The sequence below is a fragment of the Doryrhamphus excisus genome, linkage group LG14 (assembly GCF_037039965.1).
Source record: "Doryrhamphus excisus strain RoL-2023G ecotype Guam linkage group LG14, RoL_Dexc_Guam_v1.1, whole genome shotgun sequence".
Classification (NCBI taxonomy): domain Eukaryota; kingdom Metazoa; phylum Chordata; class Actinopteri; order Syngnathiformes; family Syngnathidae; genus Doryrhamphus; species Doryrhamphus excisus.
Window position 1 is genome coordinate 14638794 of NC_136370.1, and position 26043 is coordinate 14664836.

A 26043-nucleotide genomic window follows, 5' to 3' on the forward strand; every position below is an offset into this window, starting at 1 on the left:
GTGAGGTTGGTGAGTGGGGGGTGGGTCTATGTTGTCCTTCAGTACAGATTACATACTCTTCCACCGCACTCACATAACTATTCTTGTATTTACACACCAAAACATTAAGGTCGAAACCTATTATGCGGGTACGTCTTAACCGCAAATCATCGTTAATTGAGAACCGGCTGTATATTTGTAGTTTATGCATGCTTTTTGCTGTAATTTTAACACTGATCTGTGTCTTTGTCGCAAACACATTTGGGCTCAAGCTCACCATAGTTCACTTGCAAGCGGACCGAGACCCAGCTCTCAAGCGGTCTCAAGAGTCATATTCTCACCTTCTGAAAGGATATTGCACATGTTTCATCATTTTAAGTTCTGCAGGAAACGTGATGGCTTCATTGAGTCTCTTTTTGGGCTCCCATCTGGAGATGATACAGCCCTCGGACAGGCTTGGCGCCAGGAAGAAATAATGACAGCAGAAGTAACGGGATGAAAGAAGACCATCTAGGACGCCCAATGCAGTGTCAGTCAGAGGAGGCGTAATGAGTAACAACATACCATAAAAAATGTGTCCATTGAAATGTTCAGTGCATTCATTATGTATTATGAAACTTCCTGGAGGTCAGTCTGGGAGAGAAGACAACTCTGTCTGACTTATACCTTGTGGTCCAGCAAAACAACATGGAACCAAGACCTGAACCAGGACCCTTTATTGAAGGTATAATGATGCCAGGATCCCTCCACGCTTTAACTGTCTTTCATTCCCTTATTTTCAGCTCCTGGAAGGAACCGCCCATCAGGGATAAAGGATAAAGTATCCATCTTTCATGTGGAATCATTGCTACTGTCTTTTATTTCTTTACGGCATCTTACTGTACTTCAAAGGCACACTCTGTTGTGGAACCATCGCCAGACTGTTGTTCTTCAAAACACATGATGTACTTTGTACTGTATTCTGTATTATTATGTGGTTATGTGTTATGCAGACATTTGACGCTTGAACAATTGAAGACATGTTTATAAATTATTGCAGACTTCATGTGTTTTCTGTAAAAACGGTATATTTTTGGAGAGAAAGAGCACAAATGATGAAAAAAAACCAAATTAACAATCCAGAAATTTGCTGGGTTACAAATGTTAGCGTGAAAATGCAGGGATCTTTTGTTGTGCAAAATAACTAAACAAAAGCGAAAACTGCTGCTGGCTGTCACTAATCAAAAACAACAAAAAACACAGATGTTTGACAAAATGAATATAGAAGAGAACGGAATAATATCAATCTGATACTGATACTACCTTTGGTATCAATATTTGGATCAATCTACCTTGCATTGTGTCATGAAGGTTCATAAAAGGTACATGGAAGGAGTGTCAAAATATCATCAAAAGATACAAGGATTATGAAATGGTCCAACTGCATCTTGGATCCCATCCCAACATTCCCCCTCAAGCCTCTCATTCCTAATGTGAGCCAATTTTGGCACCCAGTGTGTTAATCTTTCACTGTAATCTGGCCCTGTCACGCCTTCCCTCAAAGTTGCTGTCATCCATCCTATCCTCAAGAAGCCCTCATTAGATCCACAAGTGCTTGCCAATTACAGGCCTATCTCCAACCTCACCTTCTTGTCAAAGGCCGTAGAGAAGATTGTTGTCTTCCGGCTCCAGAACCATGTCAAGTGAAACATCTTATTTGCAAAGTTCCAGTCAGGATTCCGCTCAGCCCACAGCACAGAAACGGCTCTGCATTGGGCAGTGGTTGTCAATTATTTTATATCATGCCCCTACTGGGAGATAGACATGTTTGAAATACTATTGAGAAACCGTACTATACAGACTGACTTAAAACTGAAACCAGGAAAATGCAACAAAGTGAATTTTGCTGGACAATAACAGTCCTACAATTTATTGTCCATAAATGATATTACTGTCAACGTTACTTTGAGACCACTTTTTCATGAATGAAATTATAAGATACAGTATCGCAACAGACACAAACAATATGTCCAACAAATGGGGGTCAGACACCCTAATCATGTATATGTCTCCTGGAAACACAGTGCAGAGAAATCAGTCAGTGAGTACATTTGCCACATTGAGTCCCACTCCGATGCCAACTGCAGTGCTTGTACTGTTTTTGCAATTTCCTGTTCCGCCCCGTTTTGTGTGATTGATTGCATCACTAGCCTCCAGCTTCTTTGTCATCTGTTCTGTTTAACACGTCTACACAAACTAAAAATCCTCCCTGATGTCAGTCAACCCGTAGAATTGTTGTGGAAACATACATAATGTTGCATGCTGCTGGTGTGTGCATAATCAGGAAGGGAAAACAATTATTCTACATTAATCACATCACACACACACTCATACAATTCAAGGCTGTGATGTTAAAAATAAAATAAAAACACTTTGACACGCATAATTATCCGTATTTTGATGATTTAAAACATTAACGAAACTTCTTTGTGCATTGATTTCACAGAGCTCGTATAGCTCACGTGACTTTCATCAATAACAGCAGCATAGAAACATGGCCAACACTCTCAAATGTCCGTTCTCATTGGGATGGCTGTGTCTTCCAGCACAAGACGTGTGCTCCCGTCTGACAGCTGACAGCAAACAAGCATCTTGTTGAGTCTTTGGAGCAAAATTGAGAGCTAGGTATGCATTCTTCCTTCTGTGACCAGCAGATAGCGAGGCGTCATGTTACTCCGCCACAGAAATATACTTTTTCTTATTAACAATATCACTGTAACTTGATTAATGTTATGTAAATGGAACACAGTAGCCATTTTTTTAGTTAGGGTTTTAGCATCAAAATAGGTACTACTCATGATGTGCATTGTTTGCTAGCTCATACTAACTTGTTTTCTCTCATTAGAACGCACAGAAAATGAAATTGGGATTGTGAAGGATACTCCAAATCCTCTCTCCCCCCAAAGCGCAGTTTTCCTTTAAAACACACTTCTCTAGATTCAGTCACACACAAGCTGTCTCCTTTGGAACATCTCTTTGTGGAGTTTGCATGTTCTTTCCATGCTTGCGTCCTCTGTTAACTGTTAATTTGACTAAAGTCAAATCAACAGTTATTTCACCAGCCACATAAAAATTAAAAACCCTAACCCTAACCCTAACCCTAACCCTAACCCTAACCCTAACCCTAACCCTAACCCTAACCCTAACCCTAACCCAAACAATGAATAATTACAATACAGCAATACATAGACAGCAAATTCTTGTTAAAACCATCTGTGTAATTAATTGGAAATTGTGAATGTGAGTGTGAACGGTATTTTGTCTGTCTGGTGACCAGTCCAGGGTGTACCCCGCCAAAAGTCAGCTGAGATTACTCACTCACCTACCTACACTGATGGTGAGAGGCAGTAAGGCAGGTAGCCAAGCACAGCATCCTCTCAGCCATCATATCTACACTGTCAGCGTGTAATGACTCAGCTTCTCGGAGGCAAACAAGTGTGGGAGGTTTTTCTCTTGCCTACATGAAACACATCCGCCATCACCATAACAAGTGATGCGACCCACTTTAAATGACAGGGGAACGCTGAACTGCGTAGGTCTGTCTTTTCAATGTGCAGGTGCATTTTGGTAAAAAAAAAAAAAATCTAATAAGCCATTGCTAAACTGTTTTTTTCAGTGATGTTTTAGTAAGAGTATGCACACCCTAAAAATAATACTACATTTAAACTAAAAAAAAAAATTAATGAGGATGATTAGATAAAGTCAAGGTATCCTGGTAGACGCCTACATAAAAAGACTGAATGCTGTAAATTTGCATTTAATGGCAGTGATAAATATTAGTCTAGTCAAGTATACTGCAGCACATTCTGGCTAATCTGGTTAGCGCTCACAGTCCAAAATTTTAAATTCCATATACTTGCCACTTTCTAATGATAACGTAAGATGATTGATGGAACAAATGGAATGGGTGTCACAGTTTACCTTTAGCCTGGATGTCAGGCTGTGGCAGCAACCTCTCTGCCGTCTCCATCTCCCTCAAAAGTGGCTGCTGGATTGTCCCGGCTAGCAGTCTGAGATGATGCAAGCGTCTACATAATCCACACTGCTTGCCTGTTGGAATTTCAGTAATAATTTACAATCATATAGTATATTAACTTGTATTCATTTTGCTGCAAGTTTTGAGGCCAAACCTGACTGTGAAAAGATTAGGTATAAGTTCCTTTACAAGAATGTGAGTTGAGTTTTTACTTATGGATAAATTATCACACAGAACACATAAAATATAGCAATACAAAATAAATACTAGAGTTAATAAATGAAACAGTAATAAAAAGGAAAAAAACTTCTATCCATATAGTTGCAGGCCTTTCTAACTTTAAATAATATTGCCCCAGGCTAGTCTGGAAAAGTAAACCTCTTTTTCTTCGGTGCACTGCCGCCTGGGAGACATGAAGTGTAAAAAGTGAACTAATAAATAAAAGTAGTATTACTCTTCCACAGTGTAGCTGAGGACGGCACACATTGTATTCTTCCGCGGCTCACGAGGCACATGCTGCATTCTTGCACTGCGCGTGGCACGTACGTATTCTTCCGCTGGCGGCAAGCTGTAACTTGTTTTTAAACAACTTATGGGACCGACTGTGGAACCATACAATCTCCTAAACCGAGAACCACCTGTGTCTTCAGAGAGAAAAAGCACAAATTGGCAGAATGTCCCTCACAAATACAGTATTAAAAATGTTCGAATATGTAGGGCTGCAAAAAAATGAAAGCCTAAAGCAAACAGCTAGTTCTTTCAAATGTGACAAATGTGTTTCTTTCATACAGGGGTGTGTTCGTTTTCTATACCCACGTCACATGCAACAAAGGATGAAGAAGCTGCAGTGATGATTAAGCAATCATCCAGGTATGTTGTTTAAGGCAGCCAGGTACTCTTAATGAGATGTACAGCAGATGAGGTTATACCTGCTCTGCAGCCTTCGCTTTAAAGACCAACCTGTGATGCCTTTATAGGTGTTGTCGTCCTGAGGAATGCTATGATTGGAGTCATCTTGAAATAGGAATAGACAAAGTCATTTGTTATGTCTGTTAACACATTATATTTGACAATCCTAATAAAAATCGATGGTGCTGCCAATCATTAACCAATGCCAGGGCCTAATAATAGCTTAAAGGTGAAACGTCTTTACAAACCAGAAGAATCCGGTTGCCTTGAGTCAAACTTTAGGGATTATCATGACCTGGATGACTGACAATTTACAATGAGATAAGAACTTCGTTCATCAGCCACACTTGCACAATCAAGATCCAAGGCAAGAGCTGGTGTACTGCAAGGTAATCCCTCGTTTATCACTGTTAGTTCGTTCCAGACCTGACTGTGATAAGTGAATTTCTGTGAAGTAGGATTCCTTATTTAAAAATGAAATATTCTCAGAGTTAGAGCATAGAAAATATGTTATTAGAGCCCCCTCGACATGAAATAACACCCCTATAGTTACCTTTACACCTGTATTACACAATATAGTAGACATAATTAGAATAAATAAGCAGTTTAAGACAAATAATAACTGCAATCCGCCAAGCTAGGACTTTCTAGCTAGGCTCCAGATCAGATCAGTAAAATAGAAAATAGCATCGAAAATATGTTATTAAGAGCCCCCTCGACATGAAAGAACACCCCTATAGTTACCTTTACACTTGTATTACACAATATAGTAGACATAATTAGAATAAATAAGAGGTTTAAGACAAATAATAACTGCGATCCGTCAAGCTAGGACTTTCTAGCTAGGCTAGGCTCCAGATCAGATCAGTAAAATAGAAAATAGCATCGAAAATGTGTTACAAAGAGCCCCCTCAACATGAAATAACACCCCTATAGTTACCTTTACACTTGTATTACACAATATAGTAGCCATAATTACAATAAATAAGCAGTTCAAGACAAATAATAACTGCAATCCGTCAAGCTAGGCTTTTCTAGCTAGGCTAGGCTCCAGATCAGATCAGTAAAATAGAAAATAGCATCGAAAATATGTTATTAAGAGCCCCCTCGACATGAAATAACACCCCTATAGTTACCTTTACACTTGTATTACACAATATAGTAGCCATAATTACAATAAATAAGCAGTTTAAGACAAATAATAACTGCAATCCATCAAGCTAGGCTTTTCTAGCTAGGCTAGGCAGTTTGGTTTTCTCGGCCTAATAAGATGGTGGAGACAGAATGTAACAACTACGATGATGTTCATTGTACATTTATTTGTGACATGTGCAGGACAGAGTATAAATGTGTATACTGGATAAAAGAGACATACTGTAGTCATATGAAAAAAGGCAAATTTTACAATGAGCATCTTGAACATCTTGTAGGATTTCAACACATTTCTTTTGGGGCATTCCAAAATGTGCCCACTGACGTGAATGGAGGACAGCAACAAAAAGAAATGTGTTCAGTTTTCTTACGTAACCTACGGATCCTCTCACCCTGGCACTTTCACATTTGACTACCAAAGCGATTGTTTTCTCAGCTATAATACAATGCATACAGGCATATTTTATTATTATTATTATTTTTTTACATTGAAACACCGGTTACCATGTTCAAATATCGGACCCCATTAACAAAATGTGTATAGTAATAACAATAACAAATGTTTGACAACAATAAAAGCATTTGTTAATAGTCCCATCTCTTGCTATGCTTGATTGGAATGGTAAATAACCATGTGCATCCATTGTTCAGTTTGTATACAGTGATGAAATAATGCAGACATGACACAAGCCTTGAGGAGACAAAAGTTGCAGTCTTTGAGGCGATGACGAATACATTTTTTAACAGATGCGCGTCTAAGTTGATTGGCTGGTGCACGGCTGCCCCCTTGTGGCCCGCAGTACAGACTGCATGTGTGTCTTCCTCTGGTTCTCTAGAAAGGACCGCCTTGGTCTTGTCCTATTGCACAAGTTCTCTTCCAGCAGAGACAAGGATGAAAAGAAGTCAGTGTGTTTTTCCTCCACAAGTGCTGGCAAAAAGGTCAGCCTCCTGTACAGTGTCACATTTTTAAATAAATACTCTCCAAAAACAAAATGAGCACATTATAGCTTTTACAAAACAAACAAAACAACAAAAAAAGATAATTGCAACAACTCCTTGATGTAAGTCAGCACCAATATTTGGTGTCAGCTTTGGCTGAAAAAAGTAAACAAAAGTTCAACGTAATATCAACTTGAGCAATCCAACGCCAGCAGGTATTAAATATTTGTATTCAAATGAAATCTCAACCCGCATTTAAGAGGGCGCAGAGACTATACATAGAGATATCTGACATGGAATTTTTCTTTAAAAAACAATTTTTCCTCTGTTGGATAAATAAAAATAGCAAAACAAGTGAAATAGTCCGCCTTAATATCTGCTAACCAAGTCCTGCTTCTCCTCCTGTCATAGTTTCCCTAAATGAAAGAGAACCTGGCAAACAATGGCCACCACTCCTGCGTTGAGGACGGAAGAAATGGAAATGTCTAACAATCTGCTTTCGTAGAGCACAAACTCTGCTTTGTTCTCCTCTACTTTGGCCATGGCCAACAGTCCTTTAGCTGCTCTGCACAACATGCTGACGCTAGGTGCATCCATGTGGGCGTGGCTCATGTGCAATAGGCTGTGAGGGTTCTGCTGGTACTGTGCCATGCTCACGCCATCCTCTAAGAAGGCCACCAAATTACTCACACTTCCTTTCTGCATGGCGATGGCACGTGCAGCCGTGGGGTCTCCTTGTGCCAGGTGGGAGATGACGGCCACGGCCATCTCCCTGTATACCTGGGCCTTCCTCTGACCCACGTAACGGACCAGTATTGTGAAGAGCTTCTCCTGGCGACTGAAAGATGGCGTGGCTAGAAGGAGATCCACGTTACCGTCCTGGATGCTCAGCTTGCAGAGGCACTCGAGAACCAGCCTTTGAGGGGTGAGCTGTGAGTAGGCCGTTGCCGAAGGGAAGGGGTCTTGGGCTTCGGCTGCAGGGCACACCATCCAGTGGAGTAGGCCGTCCAAGATGGGCAGGCAGATGTTGTCGGGATAGGTGGAGAGGTCCAGCTGGCCTGAGATATTCGCCAGAGTGACCATCGCATTTTCTCTGAGCAGACTCAGACACTCCCACCACCACTCGTCCTTCCGACTGCAATGTTCTTTCTCCTGCTGCTCGTCTTTTTGATGGCTAGGGGGCGATCTGTTCCTCTCGGGGTGCTGGTGGTGCAGCAACAGGAGCCTGCCGAGAAGAAGAACCAGCGCAGGGTGCCGAGACAAATCCAAGTCATTCCCCGGGATGAAGGACAGTCCACGGACAATGTTGGAAACGCAGAGGCAACGCTTGGCAAGTGATTCTTGCCAGGCTGAGCTTGTGGACAGCGGGGCTTCATCCATGCAGCGTGGCTCGTCCTCCAGCAAGGTGATGCGGTCCTGTTCTCCGTCTGGATGGACCCTGAAAGGGTAGGAAGGCAGGGAGCGTGCGGGGTGGGCGTAAGAGAGGGCATCAACCCGTGCGCACAGAACATCATCAATTGTAGCGATGATATGTTTCCTCGGTTGTTCCTTCTCACCAGGCACCTTGTTCTCTTTGACCTCCACCCTGGCAGGTGGACCACAACGGGGTTCAAAGTACGTCTGAATGTGAGACGTGGTGTCGCCACCACCTGCCTGCCAGTGGAGCAGCCCACTGGTGAACTCTTCAACCGAGTCGCCTGTCATGTCTTCAGTAATGTCCTCTTTGTCAACAATGCTGATGGGGAATTTATCGTATTTGCTAGCTTGTTTGGGTTTGGGTTCCTGCTCAGCGACAGGCTGCTCGGCATCACACTGATTTTTACTCTCCGCTTTCTTTTCGCCCTCCTCTTTGTCTTCTTCACCCTTTTTTATGCACCCACTATGCTCCTTCTTCCCATCTGTTGATACAGGTTCTCCATCGGCAGGAGAAGATTCCTCTATATTGTTCCCTGGTTGGTCCGCTGGCTCTTCCGTAACTGGTACAGACTCAGATATCAGCCGGACAGCACTTTCGGTCCCATCGTCCAAGATGGGTTCCTCATTCTTATCAGAGGTGGGGTCCAATAAGCTTTCCCGTGCCACCATTCCTACTTCAAACTCTTGCAGGATGCCAAAGATATCAATGAGGCAACGACGGAAGTATTCAACAACAAGCTCCAGGAAGCCCGGCAACTGGACATACAAAAACATGTAAACATCATGGGTCAATCGGAATCAAACTGAAACATGAACTTTGCATGATTCTTTGATGATGTTTCCCAAATCAGACAAAAGGACTCGTTGTTGTGTGTATCATCATTGAGGCATCGTGTAGAGATCGGTTTACCTGGGAGAGGTTGAAGGAGGCCACAGTGCTGTCGTCATACAGCAGAATGTTGATGGTGTCGAGCGCCCATGTGCTCTCTGCCAACAGGCCGGACTTCAGGGACATCATCACACGCCAAGCCTCCGGCATTCCTGGGAAAAACAAAAAGACCAAAGTTATCACATTTTGCCCAAATAGATAGAAAAATCAGTTTGAAATTGTCATGAGATTCAAAAAAGATTAATTCTGACCTGTTATTAATTGATCGAATTAAGAGAATGTATGTGGGTATGCTGGAGACTATCCCAGCTGAATTTTGGCACACCCTGGACTGGTCGCCAGCCAATCACAGAGCACATATAGACAAACAACCATTCACACTCACATTCATACCTATGGTCGCCAATTGACCTGCATGCATTTTTTTGGAGGAAACCAGAGCACCCAGAGAAGTCCCACGCATAGGGACAAGTGGAGACTCGAACCCTGTGTAGCCAACATGCTAAACACTTGTCAACAGTGCGACCCCTAGCCATATACATTCCGCTGTATTTGAGGCTAATAAATCACCTCAGGTCCATATAAATCACTGAAGTTAGCATATCTAAAACAGTTAGAATACTTATCTGAGCAACTGAAAATATTTCTGCACAATTCATTTTATGGAATGAGTTACGGAATTTTATGTCATGATTTTATGTTTCTATGGAATGATTTTAGCCTTCTTTTCTGTACAATTTTTTTCCGTCCTACAAATGCATCTAACCTGTGTCCTTTGAGGTAAGCTTGCGTCGATGTCTGAGAATCGGCATGGTACCCTCCACTGATCCCGGTGGGTAGTTGAGGTCCCTCCTCAAGTTGGGAGGGAACTGACCCAGCGTTCCGCATCCCTGAGATCCCATCATTGCCATCCCAGGCTTTGACATCTTCATGGCTGACATGAAAGCTGCTTTACTGGGTGACACCCGAGACTCCATGGCCCGCTGAAAAGCCCCTGGACTTGGCGCTCTGGGCAGGTGGTTTGCCATGGACTGGGAGTTGGAATAAGACGATGGGGGGTGGCGGGATGAAAAGGGAGCCATGTTGCCAGGAGATGACATATAAGGAGACTGCCGGTGCCAATGATCCTGTCCGGGCCGCCCGTCCATATCTTCTCTGCCAATGGAGCCGTAAGGGGGCATCTGGGATGGGGGTCCTTGTCGGTTGGGGTAGGGATAGCTGAGGTCTGTTCTGGATGGCCACATGTTGGGACCGTCTCCAGTGTGGTTCGGGGTAGCCCCCCCACTCATCATAGTGTGCTGACTTGACATAGAAGACGCCATGCGGTCACGGGGGTAGGGGTAAGGGAACTGTCCTTGGAGGGGTCTATGATCTGGACCCGAATAGCCCCCGCTATAGTGGTTATACATATCTGTCTGCTGGTTGGGGTACTGCATGCCGTACATGTCGCTCTCGTGCCTCTTGGGTGGGGGGCCATACATGCTATCCATGGGCCTTTTGTAACCCTGCCCAAGCAAAGGTAGACCTTCTTAGTAAACATACTCTTGTTTGTAAATATAATAATGATGGATAATGATGGACCTATGAAGAGAGGCTATAGCTCACCTGTTGCTGTTGGTACATTCCAGAAGGATGCATCCCGTATGGCATGCCAGGATACTGGGAACTATACCCGTCATGTCTGCAAGGTGAAATGATAGAGAATATAACACTCACTGCTTTCCATTGACACAGGATGGAACTACGACACATGCAAACACAGGTTCCTACCTCTGCTGTGAAGGGTATCTGCTGGGAGAATACATGCTACCCTCACTGTGTGGTCCCATGTTATTCTGACTGCCAGGAGGACCCATACTCCCCTCCATCCCCATCATGTGGTCTGGTCTGAAGAATAAACAACAGTTCAATATCAATGATGCGACTGATATCCATTTGAAAAAGTCAAAACGCTTAGAATTTAATGAGCAGGCAAAACCTCAGCATGTCCTGTGAGACATCAGCATCTAAAAGGAATAACTTCGCAAGTATTTTGTTTGTGTGAGGCCACCACAGTGGGGTGTTCAACTAAACATGGAACACTCTGTCCTGGATTCTTAGTACTACATGGCTATATTAACAATTACAATGACACAAGCTTTGACTATTATGTCACTCACCTCCTAGGTGGTTATCTACCTTTAAATGTTTGGCACTATGGAGAGAAATGTGTGTCGTTATAGCCAATCAAATTTCTATATGTCGGTGATGCTGAAACTCAATCGCAACTTTTAAGAAATGCAAAACTCCCAGAATTGCAAACAAAACTTATAGCTTCATGAGAACAGCAGCATTGTTTTTACAATATGTCAAAAAAAATTGTTTGCGTTGTTTGTCACATGGCACAGGAGTGGTTAGCGCGCAGGCCACACAGCAAGGAGACCCTGGTCTGATTCCCCGCTCAGGCATCTCAAAGAGTAGTTTGCATGTTCTCCCCGTGCATGCGTGTGTTTTGCATGCATGCATGCTCACCTCCTGTCGTAGCCAGGCCCGTATGGATACTGCGACCGTTGACTCATGCTGAGAGCTGTCGGGGGCCGCCCATACATGTCCTGAACACCACCGGTTGGCATTTGGCCGGGCATGTAGGGATCAGCTCCTACCACTGAGGAGGAAAACACAAATACAGTAAAAGGAAATGAAGATGTCACATGAAATATGTAAGAATGGAAGGGATGAATATACTTGACTTTCCATTCTAATATACAATTTTTGTATCATTGTAAATTATGGCCTCTTCAAGCCAGCAGGTGGCAGCATCCCCATAAATATAAAAACTGCCTGCTTGTTTGGATCTATTGTTCTTTGGATGCTGCCTTTATCATGCGGCTTACATCCTCCATATTATTCATTCCAACTCCATTCTCCACTGGTTTGTTTTGAAGTCCCAAGTACACAAGTTGGTACAAACAGGTGCTCCTCAGTGGGTTCAAAAGATGGCGATGAAAAGGACGAACAAAGTTAAGATGAGACGAATGCTAAGCTACAAGAGCAGCAGATGTATTCAGTGAAGAGCTGTGTGGTATAACAAACACCTTTAAAGACACATCTGTCCCTCTGAAATATCATAGTGACTTGGCAATAGTCAGATCAGTAATCCAAGGACAAGTTTACATTTCAAATATTTGTTTTTTTTTTTTGCACAAGTAGGATAAATATAATATAAATTAAACATTTTTCAACAACTTCGTGTTCGCCTCACTCACTCTTCCTCATGCCAGCGAACGGGTCCTTGGCATCGTACTGCATCCTCATCATCATGTCAGGCATGCCGAGGCCCTGCTGGTACGACGCAGAGGGGGGCAGAGAGGAAGAGCGCTTCTGGAAGGCTGGGTCGCTGACCTCTGAGAAGGGGTCCTGCACGCTCACGCTGCTCCTGGGCCAGGGGAGGAGGGGAGGAGGAAAGGGGCAGAGGGACAAGTAGAAGAGAAGGAACAAGGAAAGAAGGAAGGAAAGGTAGACAATATTTTCCATCATTCATGTCAATAGATGTAATATTAGTGCAGTATATAGGACACAGAGTCACCTATTAAGAAAGCTATTATTCTATTTTTCTGTCACATTTTCACCACAACAAATTGATAAGTCAAAGTGTTAAATTCTTAAAGCATTAAAATTGATACATTGAAGTACATAAAATACAAATATAAGGCATTCAGAAGATGATTCAAATTGCGCATGTAGTGTTTTATATCATTGGTGAGACAAACATTAGATATGAATTGTTGGTTTAAATTATCACAGGCACAAAAATAACATTGATTTATTCATTCATTTTCTACCGCATATCCTCACGAGGGTACTACCACTAATTACTAATAATAATAATAACATGGGCTAATGTTGCTTCCATAACCCATGACAAGCTAAAATTCAATTCTGAACTCCACTTCCTGTCCACCACCCATTCTGCTTCCCTACTAGCTACTGGAACACATTAATTGTAAACACATATGCATTGGATAATTGGATATTACAAATGTTAAGGAGACTATATGCGTGTTATTTCACGTCTTGTGTGTTTCATGCACTCTAATAATGTTCAAAAAACATATTTAGAAGATCTTAAAACAGGTTTTCTATGCCATAACTCCGAAAATATTTCTTTTATAAAATCACTTTGCGGAAATCCACTCATTGCGGTGGGGTCTGGAGCCAACTAACTGTGATAAATGATTACTGTATTATTATCAACATTATTCATTACTTTAATGATATTATTAGAACTGAAAAACAGTGATACTACTTCATATTTTTTTTTCCACACAATTGAATTTTGTTAGACACAGAATATTATACCTAATCTTGGATTAATTTAATATTTATATGTTGAGTGCCTCATGGAACCGTGAAAAGCTGAGAAAAGTCATTTTACGACTGACAGTCAGTCAATTCACATTCTACTGCTCCTGGTAACGGGAAAGCTGACGCCGATCCCAACTGACTTTGGCAAGACAAGTGATACACCCTGGACTGGATTGCATAATTTTTTTTTAAATTAGTGTCTTAAAGGGGACCTATTATGCTCATTTTCGGCCCTATTATTTAGTTGTGGACTTTTATAGAGCAGCTACACATGATAACCTGCACAGAAAGATTTCAAGATCTCCCATAATCTGCACCTATTCCAGCTGGATTTCCTAAATGGTCTATTTTAATTTATTCCACCCAGGGCCTGCATCCGGGCACGCCCACTCCACTGTGATTGGTCCCACTCAGATTGGACAACTACCAGATTGTACAGCTTTTATTTGAGCACACCCATATAAGGAAAACACCAGCTGGATGGAGCTGGAGACTTCTCATAGTCAAAAATTGTCTGAAACTGTGCATTCAGAGCCATGCCAAACTTCTTTCAGGGTTCATTTCCAAATGTGCAAACCTCATTAACGTAAACTTTGGTATCATTTAACACAAGAATACAACATTCTAACTACGTTTATAGGTCAGAGAAATGGAAAAAGCATAATAGGTCCCATTTAAAAACGTAGTGTGGAAAACAAAATATGCTTCCTTCTGCTTGAAAAATCAAGAAGCAAAGGAGAAGGGATGTCCTTTGCAGGAGTAACACGCTCACGTGTCGTAAAGCGGAATAAAATATGAGCTTGACTTCATCTTCAAATCATAACTGATCAAGTGTAAAAGAAGATTCCTCACATCCGTCTCGTGTGACCTTTAAGGTTTGTAAATCAACTCCCCCTTCTTCTCTTGATACGTGCATCAATTTGGAAGTGATATTTTACAGTGACAGTAGTTACAGTACATGAAATGTGAAATATAACCCAAATGAATGATGACTGAAAAAAGACAAGCAGTCATGCTGCAAATAATCAAAGCAGTAGGAATGTAGCAAAAGGGAATATGATGGGTGGTACCTGTTGGTTGGCACAGGTGCGCCCTGTCCAAGCGGGGTAGTGGCACGTGTCGGCGGTATGAGGTCCCCTGCACCTTCCACGGTGGAGCTGCTGCCAGAAGACTGCGGTGTTTGTGGACCTTGAAGGGAGCCGCCGGAGTTAGCTGGAGGACAGAAATGATGGAATGTTAAGATATATTTAAACCACAAAATAAAAGCTGAAAACCGTCTACTACATATGTTCTTCCGGTATCCAGATTTATATTGTCGGGTTTTGGCAGTACCTCGTCTGTCTGTCTTATGGAATTGAGGCAAAGGTTCTGGGAGTAAGCCAATAATATTGGTTGGCTGATAGTATCAGACATGCTTAGTTATTCATTCATTCCTTCATTCACTCATTTTCTACCGCTTTTCCTCATGAGGCGTCGCGGGGGTGCTGGAGCCTATCCCAGCTGTCTTTGGGCAAAAGGCGGGGTACACCATGGACTGGTCGCCAGCCAATCACAGGGCACACATAGACAAACAACCAAATGTGGTAACATCAGAGATTTTTTCACTTTTTTTCACTTTTGCATGGGAGCATGCAACTGTCAGTTTGGTCTAAATACATTTGACGTGTATTATCACTTTTTTTTATAAATTAGTCCCGACTTATTTTTAAGAAAAAAAATAATCCATGAAGGCCGATTCACAATACCTGGTTTAATTAATTAGCATTTATTATCATAGTTGTAGTTTTACAGCAGAAACATTCATTCATTCATTCATTTTCTACCGCTTTTTCCTCACAAGGGTCGCGGGGGTGCTGGAGCCTATCCCAGCAGTCTTTGGGCGGGGTACACCCTGGACTGGTCGCCAGCCAATCACAGGGCACATATAGACAAACAACCATTCACACTCACATTCATACCTATAGACAATTTGCAGTCGCCAATTAACCTAGCATGTTTTTGGAATGTGGGAGGAAACCGGAGTACCCGGAGAACACCCACGCATGCACGGGGAGAACATGCAAACTCCACACAGAGATGGCCGAGGGTGGAATTGAACCGCTAACCACTAGGCCGCCGTGCCGCCCATGCTTAGTTACAAGTGGAAAAAATATCAATAGATCTCCACTACAACTAAGTTAGCGCGTATAATCTGAAACCACAATCCAGTGAATTCTCTGGATACTGGTAACACAAGCGCATCATATCAAGGGATAAACATTCCCTGAAGCAAGTCTAATAGGAAAATATGGACTCCTCTGCTTAAAAGATGACAAGGACAAAGAAAGAATATGAAAACATCCTAATGAGCATTTAGTGTAAGAAGCTTTCCACCGGAAGAGCCTCAGTGGCCTTTTACTGCACCGCACGTTTCCAACAGGAAACACAAGACTCAAGCTTTAAAAATTCATATTAATTCTGAATTATTCAACAACGCCCCCTGCCTCTACATGGTGGGAGACAGAGAAAGAAATAGGGGCAGAGATGGTTATCCCGTAATGGCAGCAGGAGAAGAGGCACTTACGGGGAAAACTCCTGGGCTTCATCAGAAGAGTCACGTGTCAGTGTAAACAGCGGCGGCTTTAACCGAGGTTTGCCATTCTTCAAGAGCAGACAGGCTGACATATATAATACTCAGCCGTGGGGCCAAAGAAGACAGAAGGGAGATGGACGAGAGCATGAACTCAAGTACCCTTTGCTCCACATTTACAGGGAAAAGAATGACAGTGGAGGAAAAATGTGTAAGAGGCATGTGGCTGACATTTTATGTGTGTGTCAGTGGGTGACATAATCCAGGGAGATGGTGGCAGAGGGGGGGGGGGGTCTTTTGTGAATGAAAGGTGACAACGAGGTCAGGTTTGTTTACATTATACATTGCAGCCCTCATTAAATCAAGCCTCTGCATACACACACACACACACACACACACCAGCCCGCTGGACACACTCCCCCTGTGACATCACCCCACTGTCAAGTCGATAAAACAGATTGGCAGGCTCTCTGGAGGCTAGTTTTTTAGCTTTAGCAACAATTTAGAAGTCAAAAACTTGCTATACTACAATTATTTGTGATGGCCCTGGTGCTAATTATTCACCCTGACTCATTAAGGCAGGGGTCTCAAACACGCGGCCCGTGGGCCAAATGTGGCCCGCAGGACACTAGTTTGAGGCCCCCGCCTTGATATGAAAGTTTAATGTTAGTGCGGCGCAATTGACGAAATTTTGCAAGTTAAGACGCTGCTCCCAAATGTAACGATGCTAACTTGCTAATTGGGTAAAAGGGTTAAGTTTCATTAATGTTCATGTTAAAGGTTAAATAACTGTTATAACTGTTAATTTGAATCTGAATAAAATAATTAAAACTATATGTGGTTTTTAAGGGTTTTCTTTGCGTTTTTTAATTATTTTATTTATTTATTACTGATTGATTATTTTCTTTATTTTTCTTATTTTTTCATCTTGTGTAGTAAATAAAAAGATATTTGAGAACAGTGGAATGTTTTATCAGAGCTTTTCTTGTGGAAAACCGGAACCAAAGCACTGAAAAAGTGTAGGGTATAGCAGAAGTAAAAGCATTGAAGACAGTTTATTTATTTATTTCTGTTTTTGCGTTTGTTTTTGTTTTTGTTTTTTAAACCTGATGCGGCCCAGCCTCACCCAGACCCTAGCTCCATTGGCCCCCAGGTAAATTGACTTTGAGATCCCTACTCTTGACATTCTTTTGCAAAAACTAGCGACAAATTTAGTCAGGAGACTTTTGGAGAGTCTGACGTGAAGGTACCTAGCGAGTGCTGCAGTAGGCCCCTCCCCCATCTAAAAAGCACTCATAGGCTGACATTTTCTGTACCAGAAAAGCTACACATAGAATGCTCTCTGCAGACTCAAACTTGCCATCCACATGTTCTATGAATAGTATAAAAGTGCTGTGCTGTAAGACATTTGGTTGGCCAAACTGTAACCTGTATTGGAGTCTACTGTATGTACATTACCACACTATCATAGTATCATACTATGTTTTGTAGTACTCTAGGTACTCTAGGTTATTAGATCTAGGTGAAATTAGATTACTATATTTATGTATGTTTTGCTATTGTATTGAAAATCTTTTCCAGCGACTAACTAGCATGCTGCTATTGCTAGCATTGCTAATGCTATTTAGGTCCATTCTCGTCTTCAGTCATGGGCACTTTGACAGAAGCCTCCATATAGTTGACCTTGGCTATGCCTGTCGGTAACTAGCGGCTCCTAAACCTAATGTTAGCTCGCAGTTCAAAGCTAAAAAGTCAGTGGTGATTAGTGGCTTTTTTTTTTGCTAAGGTAGTACTGTATAAATGGAAAAAATAATACCGGCAGTGCTCCTTCTGACGACATATACAAATAACTTTGGTCTTGTTGTGAGAGCCATTTACCAGGCTTCAAAGCTAAAGTTACCAAACTTTAGCTTATGGCTCCACATCTACTGCTACGTTTCCTGAAACTACAAATGCGGGACATGATAGATTTTTGTCATGTTTAGTGCTGATAAACAAACAAAAGTATTTCAACATAATTATAAGTACATTTCACATAAAGGGAGACCTTTGACGACTGGATTAGATGAGTATTTTTATAGTTTAGCGGTGAAATAAATTCCAAATGATGAGAGGTCATGTACTCATCCATACATGTCAGCAGTACAGTATGTGTAACAGTATGCATGCAAATGCAGGTGGATGATCTTTTCTGCTTGGCAGAAAAAGCAATCTGCAGCGTCTCATGCAGGTGAAGTACCCTGATGTTCTTTTTAAAAGCTGGGGCCACCTTTCTCATCTCCGTTGCAAATTAGAGGTGTGACCTTAACGCTCCAACTGTCTCTCTCTCTCCTTCTGCTGATCCTCCTGTCATAATTGTTCAAAGACGGTGTGAACACCGAGCGCATACAAATAAAAGTTTACCCAACACGACCCGACTTAACATCAATCGCACTTGAGTAAAATAAAAGCAACTGACTTGAGGTTTGCTGGTGACTCAGTCATTAGTGGCCTTCATTAAAAATGGTGAATTATCTCATCAAGACAGTGTTGTTTACTTTTCTCACGGGCTTAAGGTGTGTTCATCAACTTTTTCTATACCTTCACACCTTGTACAGTTGAGAGATTTCAGTGGAATGTTCCCAATGCAACATTGAAATTCATGGCTGTTATTTCATAAATGTGTGATAATATACAGAATACAGCATAACTGTACTACTGTGATTTTTTTTTTACATTTTATGTTGTTCATTTATTTCACTGATAATGTTTCTTTTTGTCAATCATTGAGATTTCACACTTTGTTCAGCCTTAAAGGCCCCATAATTTGTTTTGAGACAAAAAAATACAACAATCGGGCCTGATTATTTGCAGCAAAGTGACTTGTGTTTGGAGAAACGCCTTCTCTGACACTTTTATTGCAAATGTTGATCTGAAATCGGAGGACATCACTGTTGAAGGAGGATTTGGATAGGTAGGAACGATCCGTGTGGCAAAAACAAACTTATTACTATTTACTGGCGTATCAATTACTCATGAATATGAAATATGAAATGCATATAATGTTACTTTCAATGGAACACTGAATTGGCCTTTTACGTTGAAGCTATGAGAAACAATTAGCATACCCATCCGGGACTGCATTTCTCTGCATAGTAAATACAGTTCACTTCATGAAATACTCTTCTTGCAAGTAATTCACGACAGCAACCAGTCATGGGACAATGTGATGTGATGAAGCATGGATGCTCAGCAACAGCATCTCTACATGTAGCTTTACTGGGGTCATTTTGGTAGTAGAGTACATTTATCTGCTACTAAGCCTTACCAGGTGAGGGCGGCTGGACCTTGACCTGCTTCCTGGTGTCTGTTCCAGCCACGCTGCCGCTACTGCTGCTGCTGCTGTCTGCTGGTGGCTCTTCTCCCCGCTCCATCTTACACTCGTAGGCAAACAGATACTGGATATAGTTCTTCTTGAGTGAGCTGGCTGAGCTGCTCGATGTCCCCACGCTCAGAGTGGTCGACAACTCACGCCACTTCTTGTTCTTATTTACCTGTGGATGACATGTTATTTATTCTGTTTCAGTAACATGATAACAAAATACTGAATGTGTTCATTAATGTAGTTTGCTGTGATGCTGACTGCACTGCATCGTACTGAGAGTTTCTAATATTTTGCCCAACACTGTAAAAAGTGGAAATCTAGTATTTTTTTTAGATTATCCTATGTAATATGGCTGAGATTTTAGTATACATATTGTTTAACATAACCGTGTTGGTATAAGAAAGTGCCTGGTAAGACATTTTTGGGGGTCAAAAACATCATCATTACCATGGCGAGGCCTCCAATCTCACGAACAGCAACGTAGAGCTTCCAGAGGTCCAGTGGCTTCTTCCCCACGACAGGCAGCTGGGAGACAGGCGTCCCTCGGTCCTCCATGAAGGAAAGATAGCGCTCCACCCAGCTGCGCCTCTCTGGTTCCACACCCAGATCGTATAGCCGCACGATTCGCTCACCACCGGCCGTGGAGGAGTTTGAGTTGCCTTTCTGTCAAAAAAATGATGGTGGGCAAAACAAAAACAAAAAAGAGAGAAATTGGGACACTGAAAGAATGTCATCATTTAAATTTAAGGAAGTTCTAAATAGATATTTAAAATGCAAAAATAATAAAAGGCAAAGATACAAACAATTCTGATTAAACAATTTATTGCAAATCAAACTGAACGAGCTGAAAAATGTCGATTCATTTTCAGTCAGGAATTCACACGGTCAAGACTTCTCGATGGAAAAAGCTTTCCCTCGCTGAACATGGTTACATTGTTGAGTTGCGTAAGCAGTGTGTGCCAATGCCGCTGAGGTTGAACGTAGTAAGACAGTCATTTAAAACTTAAAAGATCCCGAGGGTTAGGGAACAAAAAAAGTCAAGCGGTAGCCCCCCCCCCTAAAAAATGTGGTACTGAGCCAGAATTGGCTGTCCGTCAAGACATGGTACGATTCTCGGTCCAAATGAAGGTTGTTACTGGTGCTGAATGCAGTCCAATAACCATCAAACAGCATCCGCGAGGGATGGGTTTTAAAAACAAAAAACATCAAACAAGGCCTCCTTCAAAGCCAAAAAATTGCCCGTTCCGAATACGCATGAGACACGGGCATCGAGTATGCCTAAACCGATTTTTAAGGTGATTAACAAGAATGTTTTGAGTCCTTTTTTGAAAATGCTGTGGAGCCTATCCCTGCTTTTTCAGGCAAGAGACGAGGTAGAACCAGGCTCAAGATCCAACAGTGCAAAATGTGAATTCTTGCAATTTGACCATTTTGATCATTACACATATTTGCTATGCTTTACCAATCATCATTGCATATTTACACATTGTGAACAATCTTTCATTCATTCATTCATTTTCTACCGCTTATCCTCACAAGGGTCACGGGGGGTGCTGGAGCCTATCCCAACTGTCTTTGAGCGAGAGGCGGGGTACACCCTGGACTGGTCCCCAGCCAATCACAGGGCACATATAGACAAACAACCATTCACACTCACATTCATAACCTAGCATGTTTTTGGAATGTGGGAGGAAACCGGAGTACCCGGAGAAAACCCACGCATGCACGAGGAGAACATTCAAACTCCACACAGAGATGGCCGAGTTTGGAATTGAACCTAGCTGTGAGCCCTGTGCGCTAACCACTCTTCCACCGTGCAGCTGTTTTTATTCCAATTTCCATATATCACATTTGATGTAATTTATCATGGCCTTGGTGTATTTGAGTATTTTGACTATTATAAGACCCTTAACCCTTTCGTTAAGGGAAACAAGCTCCTGTGTTCCTGTGTTATTGTATATATGTGACCATGCATCTGTATTTGTGTTACTTACAGGGCTGGGAGGGGCCTTGATGGGCCAAGGTGGGCTGCTGATGCTGTCGCTATCATCTCCATGGTAGGAGGACAAACTCGCCGGGCTGGGTGAAAGTGGGGAGGGGACAGGCAGGACGCTGCTGGGTGTAGCCGGCTGAGACACACACTGCTGGGAGCTCGTGGTGCTGTTGGTACTATGGCTGTTTTGTAACTGCTGTCAACAGAGTAAAACATAAAAAATAACTTTCATGAAAAACACTTATCATGGTCTGGTCTGAAAGGACTTAACTGCGATAAATGAAGGATGATTGTATACACATGTATGATAGCTTAAATGTTGTGTCCACTGTACACTAGAAGCGAGTCAGTCAGTGAAAAAAACAAGGCCGGTCCTTAAAAAAGTATATAATTCAGCATTGACGCCAACTTGTAGTTCTCAGGTTATTTACAGTATTTATATGTACATCTAATGAGATCCAGCAAATAGTGAAAATCCACTGGCAATTAAAATGCCCATAAAAATGTGTCTGGCTTCCTCCACCTCCAAGCCTTCCTAGCATTGGGTTCACTCGCAACACAATGGAATGATAATGTAAGAAAACTGATGAACAAATTGATTTATTCAAATGTGGTAACATCAGAAATTTTTTCACTTTTTTTCACTTTTGCATGGGAGCATGCAACTGTCAGTTTGGTCTTTTTTTATAAATTAGTCCCGACTTTTTTTTAAAGAAAAAAAATAATCCATGAAGGGCGATTCACAATACCTGGTTTAATTAATTAGCATTTATTATCATAGTTGTAGTTTTACAGCAGAAACATTCATTCATTCATTCATTTTCTACCGCTTTTTTCTCACGAGGGTCGCGGGGGTGCTGGAGCCTATCCCAGCTGTCTTTGGGCGGGGTACACCCCGGACTGGTCGCCAGCCAATCACAGGGCACATATAGACAAACAACCATTCACACTCACATTCATACCTATGGACAATTTGGAGTCGCCAATTAACCTAGCATGTTTTTGGAATGTGGGAGGAAACCGGAGTACCCGGAGAAAACCCACGCATGCACGGGGAGAACATGCAAACTCCACATAGAGATTGCCAAGGGTGGAATAGAACCCTGGTCCTCCTAGCTGTGAGGTCTGCGTGCTAACCACTCGACCGCCGTGCCACCCTACAGCAGAAACAGCGGCACAAAAATAATATCAGTGTAACAATAGAATCATCCCCCCGGTGTGAAAGGGGGAACAACAACATCTTGACAAGTGCTCCTGGTCTTTGTATGGAATCTTCATGTCAGCAAGAGCTTATCTTCCCTGCTCTCTATTTCCCCGAGTCTGTCTTCTCTGGATCTGTCTCTTTGTGTTTTTGCATTGGTCCAGGCAGACAGATCATCTCTGTTGGGAGCACGAGGGGTCTTTTCTGGCTGCTCTGAATGCCTTTAATGATTCAAAAGAGCCCGACGACCGTAATCAGCCAAATAAAAGACGGCGATATGGAGGGATAGTGGACGTGATGGAAGTGCATGTGTCTGAGTGGAAATAATGGAAGGGTGTAGGTTAAGAGCGAAGAGCTGTTTTTGTTGTTGCAGAGGTGAGCCAAGCAGAGGAGCAATGGTTGGGTGAAATGGGAAGTCAGCATTGTGTTTTGGACACACAAATAGATGCCGTGTGTGTGTGTGTGTGTGTTGTGAAGGACAGCAAAGGCTTCATGAGTGCTTGCACTTTTGTGTCCAAGTGACTGTGCTGCAGGTGCCAAGTTCTTTCTTTCTTTTTTTTTTTTGAAACCTAGTCTGCCTAAACATCAGCAAGTGGAGAAAGCTGGGGGCCAAAACAAAGCTGGGAAAACATTAGCAATGCTAAATGTTAAACAAATCATTAAATATGATGCGAAAACAAGCGAGAAACAGCCCCAGTGTGCTGAGGCAGCATGTGAACATCACACGTCATTAGGAGAGCGAGATCAAACCAAAGTGCGACAAAATGTAGAAAAATATCATTTCAGTTACCTTTGGCTTATGTGTGTCGTTGTTGGGATCATCTTTTACATCTGCTTTCACTTTCACATCTGAGCTCATCATGCCGTCCCCTGAAATCCCAATGGCTCCTTGACAAAGCATGAACAAATCATTAAATAAAAATATTTTCTCAACACAATTCCTCAAACAAAGGATGATATTTTGATTAAACACGATCTCGAGAGATTTGCTGCTGCCGATTCATTGATTTCTACAATTCATTGTGCTTCCTTTGTGATGTGTAAAAGCTGCAATATCATGTCTTGGATGACGTCACAGTCGTCTTTCATCATTTTTGTCTCTTTAAAGTCGTCGGTCTCAAGCAGCGTATTTTCAAACCGGAAATATTTCAAACGATGCTTGCCTTAAGAAATCCACTGCAATAATTTAGTATAAAGGAAAACAAATACAATCAAAGTCACATCACTATGGCGGGGATTTGTCATTCATAAGACATACTTTTCTCTATTCAAAGACATTGGCATGTCTTCCAGCAGTTTCAAGTTGAAGTGGAGGTAAAGATCCTGAAGATTGTGTTTCATAGTACGAGCTATACATTTCTTACAAAGCCAGAGAAAGGGTCCTTGGATAGAAGGCTTGTCCTTCCTACGCTCTAGCACGGTGAGACTAAAGACTAATGGCTTTTCTCTGTTCCCAGGGCAAAGAAGAAAACTGCTGAGGAACCTTGGTACTCTCTAAATCATTTCAAGTTTTTCATATATCAAACATTCCAATATTTGGCTTTGAATAAAAGGCCGCCTTTAGCGACAATGCAGAAAAAAAGATTGATACCGCCAACATTTGCTGTGAGTTTGAGCCTCGGAGGAACTAACCACTCTTGGAAGCGTGGAAGTATTTGCCCTCCACTCCTCATTCACCGAGATGTCATTCCGATAAATACTGGTCTGATATTCTGGGATATTTTGCACGTTGCATCCTTCTCTTCGCAATAGAAAATAGGTCAGTAGAGTACTGGGTCCAAATTATTCAAATCTTAGCATGCGTATTGACAGCGAAAATGAAAGTATATTTGGTGCAGAATAAATGTACTCTGCTGTATTGATTACGTTGCGACTGGGCCCTTGGGCTGAGGGGCTTTGGTGTATTGATCAAGGGCACCTTGACAGTGTTCAGGAATCAGTCTACCATTGCTCTTGCTCTAAATACGTAGGCTTTTCTTTGGTCATCTTTTCCTTTTGCTAAGGTTTGGGGCATAGTTGGATGCTTTAGTCACATGACATCAAATGTGTACCAAGTCCATGACTTCAAATAAGCTCTTTTTTTCAACATTTTGGAAAGAATTGTACAAATTGACTCTTAAAAGTTCATACGGGTCCTCCAAACCAGGGGACTCAAACAGGTTGCTTATGAGCTACTTTTAGCTTGCCGAAGGATTTGCTTCAAGTCTAGAGTCAGGCAAAATTATCTGACACATTTTAGGTTAAATAAAAGTAAAATAAAGTAAAATAAAGTAATAAAGTAAAGAAACCAGGAAGTGCCATTTTGCTTAGTTTCGTTATGCCATTGTTTTTCGTTTCTTTTTCAGTTGCTGCTATGAATTGGACTGGTGAGCATCGTGCTTTCATTGTGGAAACGTTCATCAAAACTAATGAATATGTAACTGCAACACAACAAGCGTTCCGTTTGCACTTCAATCTTGGTAGACATGATCCCATACCAGCTCCAAACACCATCTTGTTATGGGTTAACAACTTCAGAGCTACTGGATCTGCATTGAAACCAAAATCAAACGGCCGACCTCACACCGTTAAAACATAATGAAACAGAATGGCATTATATGTACTTTTCAAAAATAAAAACACATTTTTGTTTACTTTATTTGCCTTTTATTTAACCTACAAATGTGTCAGATCATTTTGCCTGACCCTGTATAAATCTTAAATTCATAGTTTATGCTTACATGCCTATATGTAACGCTATAAAGACAATAAAGACACCTGCTTTGTAAATAAAGTAAAACACAAAGAGCTCACCTCTCCTTTCTTTTTGTCAAAGTAACTTTTAATAGCGATGAAAGTTGGAGACCCCAGCTCTAGATGACGCAACATCCTGTTTACTCCTAGTATTTCACTTCCCAATAAGAGTCAGGTTTGCAATTGTGCCACCCTCACATATTGCCAAGTTTTCAGTTATCTCAACATCTTTCAAATGATCGGTATTTGTACAATGTAGTTTCAAAGTCAAAAATTCAAATATGATAAAATAATGCTAGACATTCTTACACTAAACTAAAACGCATATGCCTGTCATCCTGATTGTTGTACACATCATTGCAGATAAAGAATATTATTGTCAACATTATTTTGAAACCGTTTTTTCATAATGATAATCATTATCAAATGCAATAAACTAAAAAATAAAAAAAATGTCAAGAGTATTTAACATTTCAATTGGAATGTCAACAGCTTTTAAATAAAACTAATTAAACTATATGTGAAATTAAACAGACTAAA

The 26043-nt window shown here is 41.6% G+C and overlaps 1 protein-coding gene across 5 annotated transcripts in view; it reads right to left on the reverse strand.

Moving 5' to 3' along the window:
• Positions 1–6205: 6205 nt before the first annotated feature.
• Positions 6206–26043, reverse strand: part of arid1b (AT-rich interactive domain 1B) — a 216746-nt gene continuing 196908 nt past the window's right edge. For 4 of the 5 annotated variants that reach the window (XM_078796185.1, XM_058089853.2, XM_058089848.2 and 1 more), the window contains 12 exons: positions 23561–23658; positions 21571–21765; positions 20024–20239; positions 19520–19745; positions 14714–14855; positions 12545–12714; positions 11811–11943; positions 11070–11186; positions 10905–10980; positions 10066–10804; positions 9321–9451; positions 6206–9166 (listed from right to left, as the gene is read on the reverse strand). In XM_078796185.1, the coding sequence (XP_078652311.1) occupies positions 7400–9166; positions 9321–9451; positions 10066–10804; positions 10905–10980; positions 11070–11186; positions 11811–11943; positions 12545–12714; positions 14714–14855; positions 19520–19745; positions 20024–20239; positions 21571–21765; positions 23561–23658 (4010 nt within the window). In that variant the 3' untranslated portion in view covers positions 6206–7399. The remainder of the gene's footprint in view (positions 9167–9320; positions 9452–10065; positions 10805–10904; positions 10981–11069; positions 11187–11810; positions 11944–12544; positions 12715–14713; positions 14856–19519; positions 19746–20023; positions 20240–21570; positions 21766–23560; positions 23659–26043) is intronic. The other variant, XM_058089846.2, reaches the window with a different exon arrangement.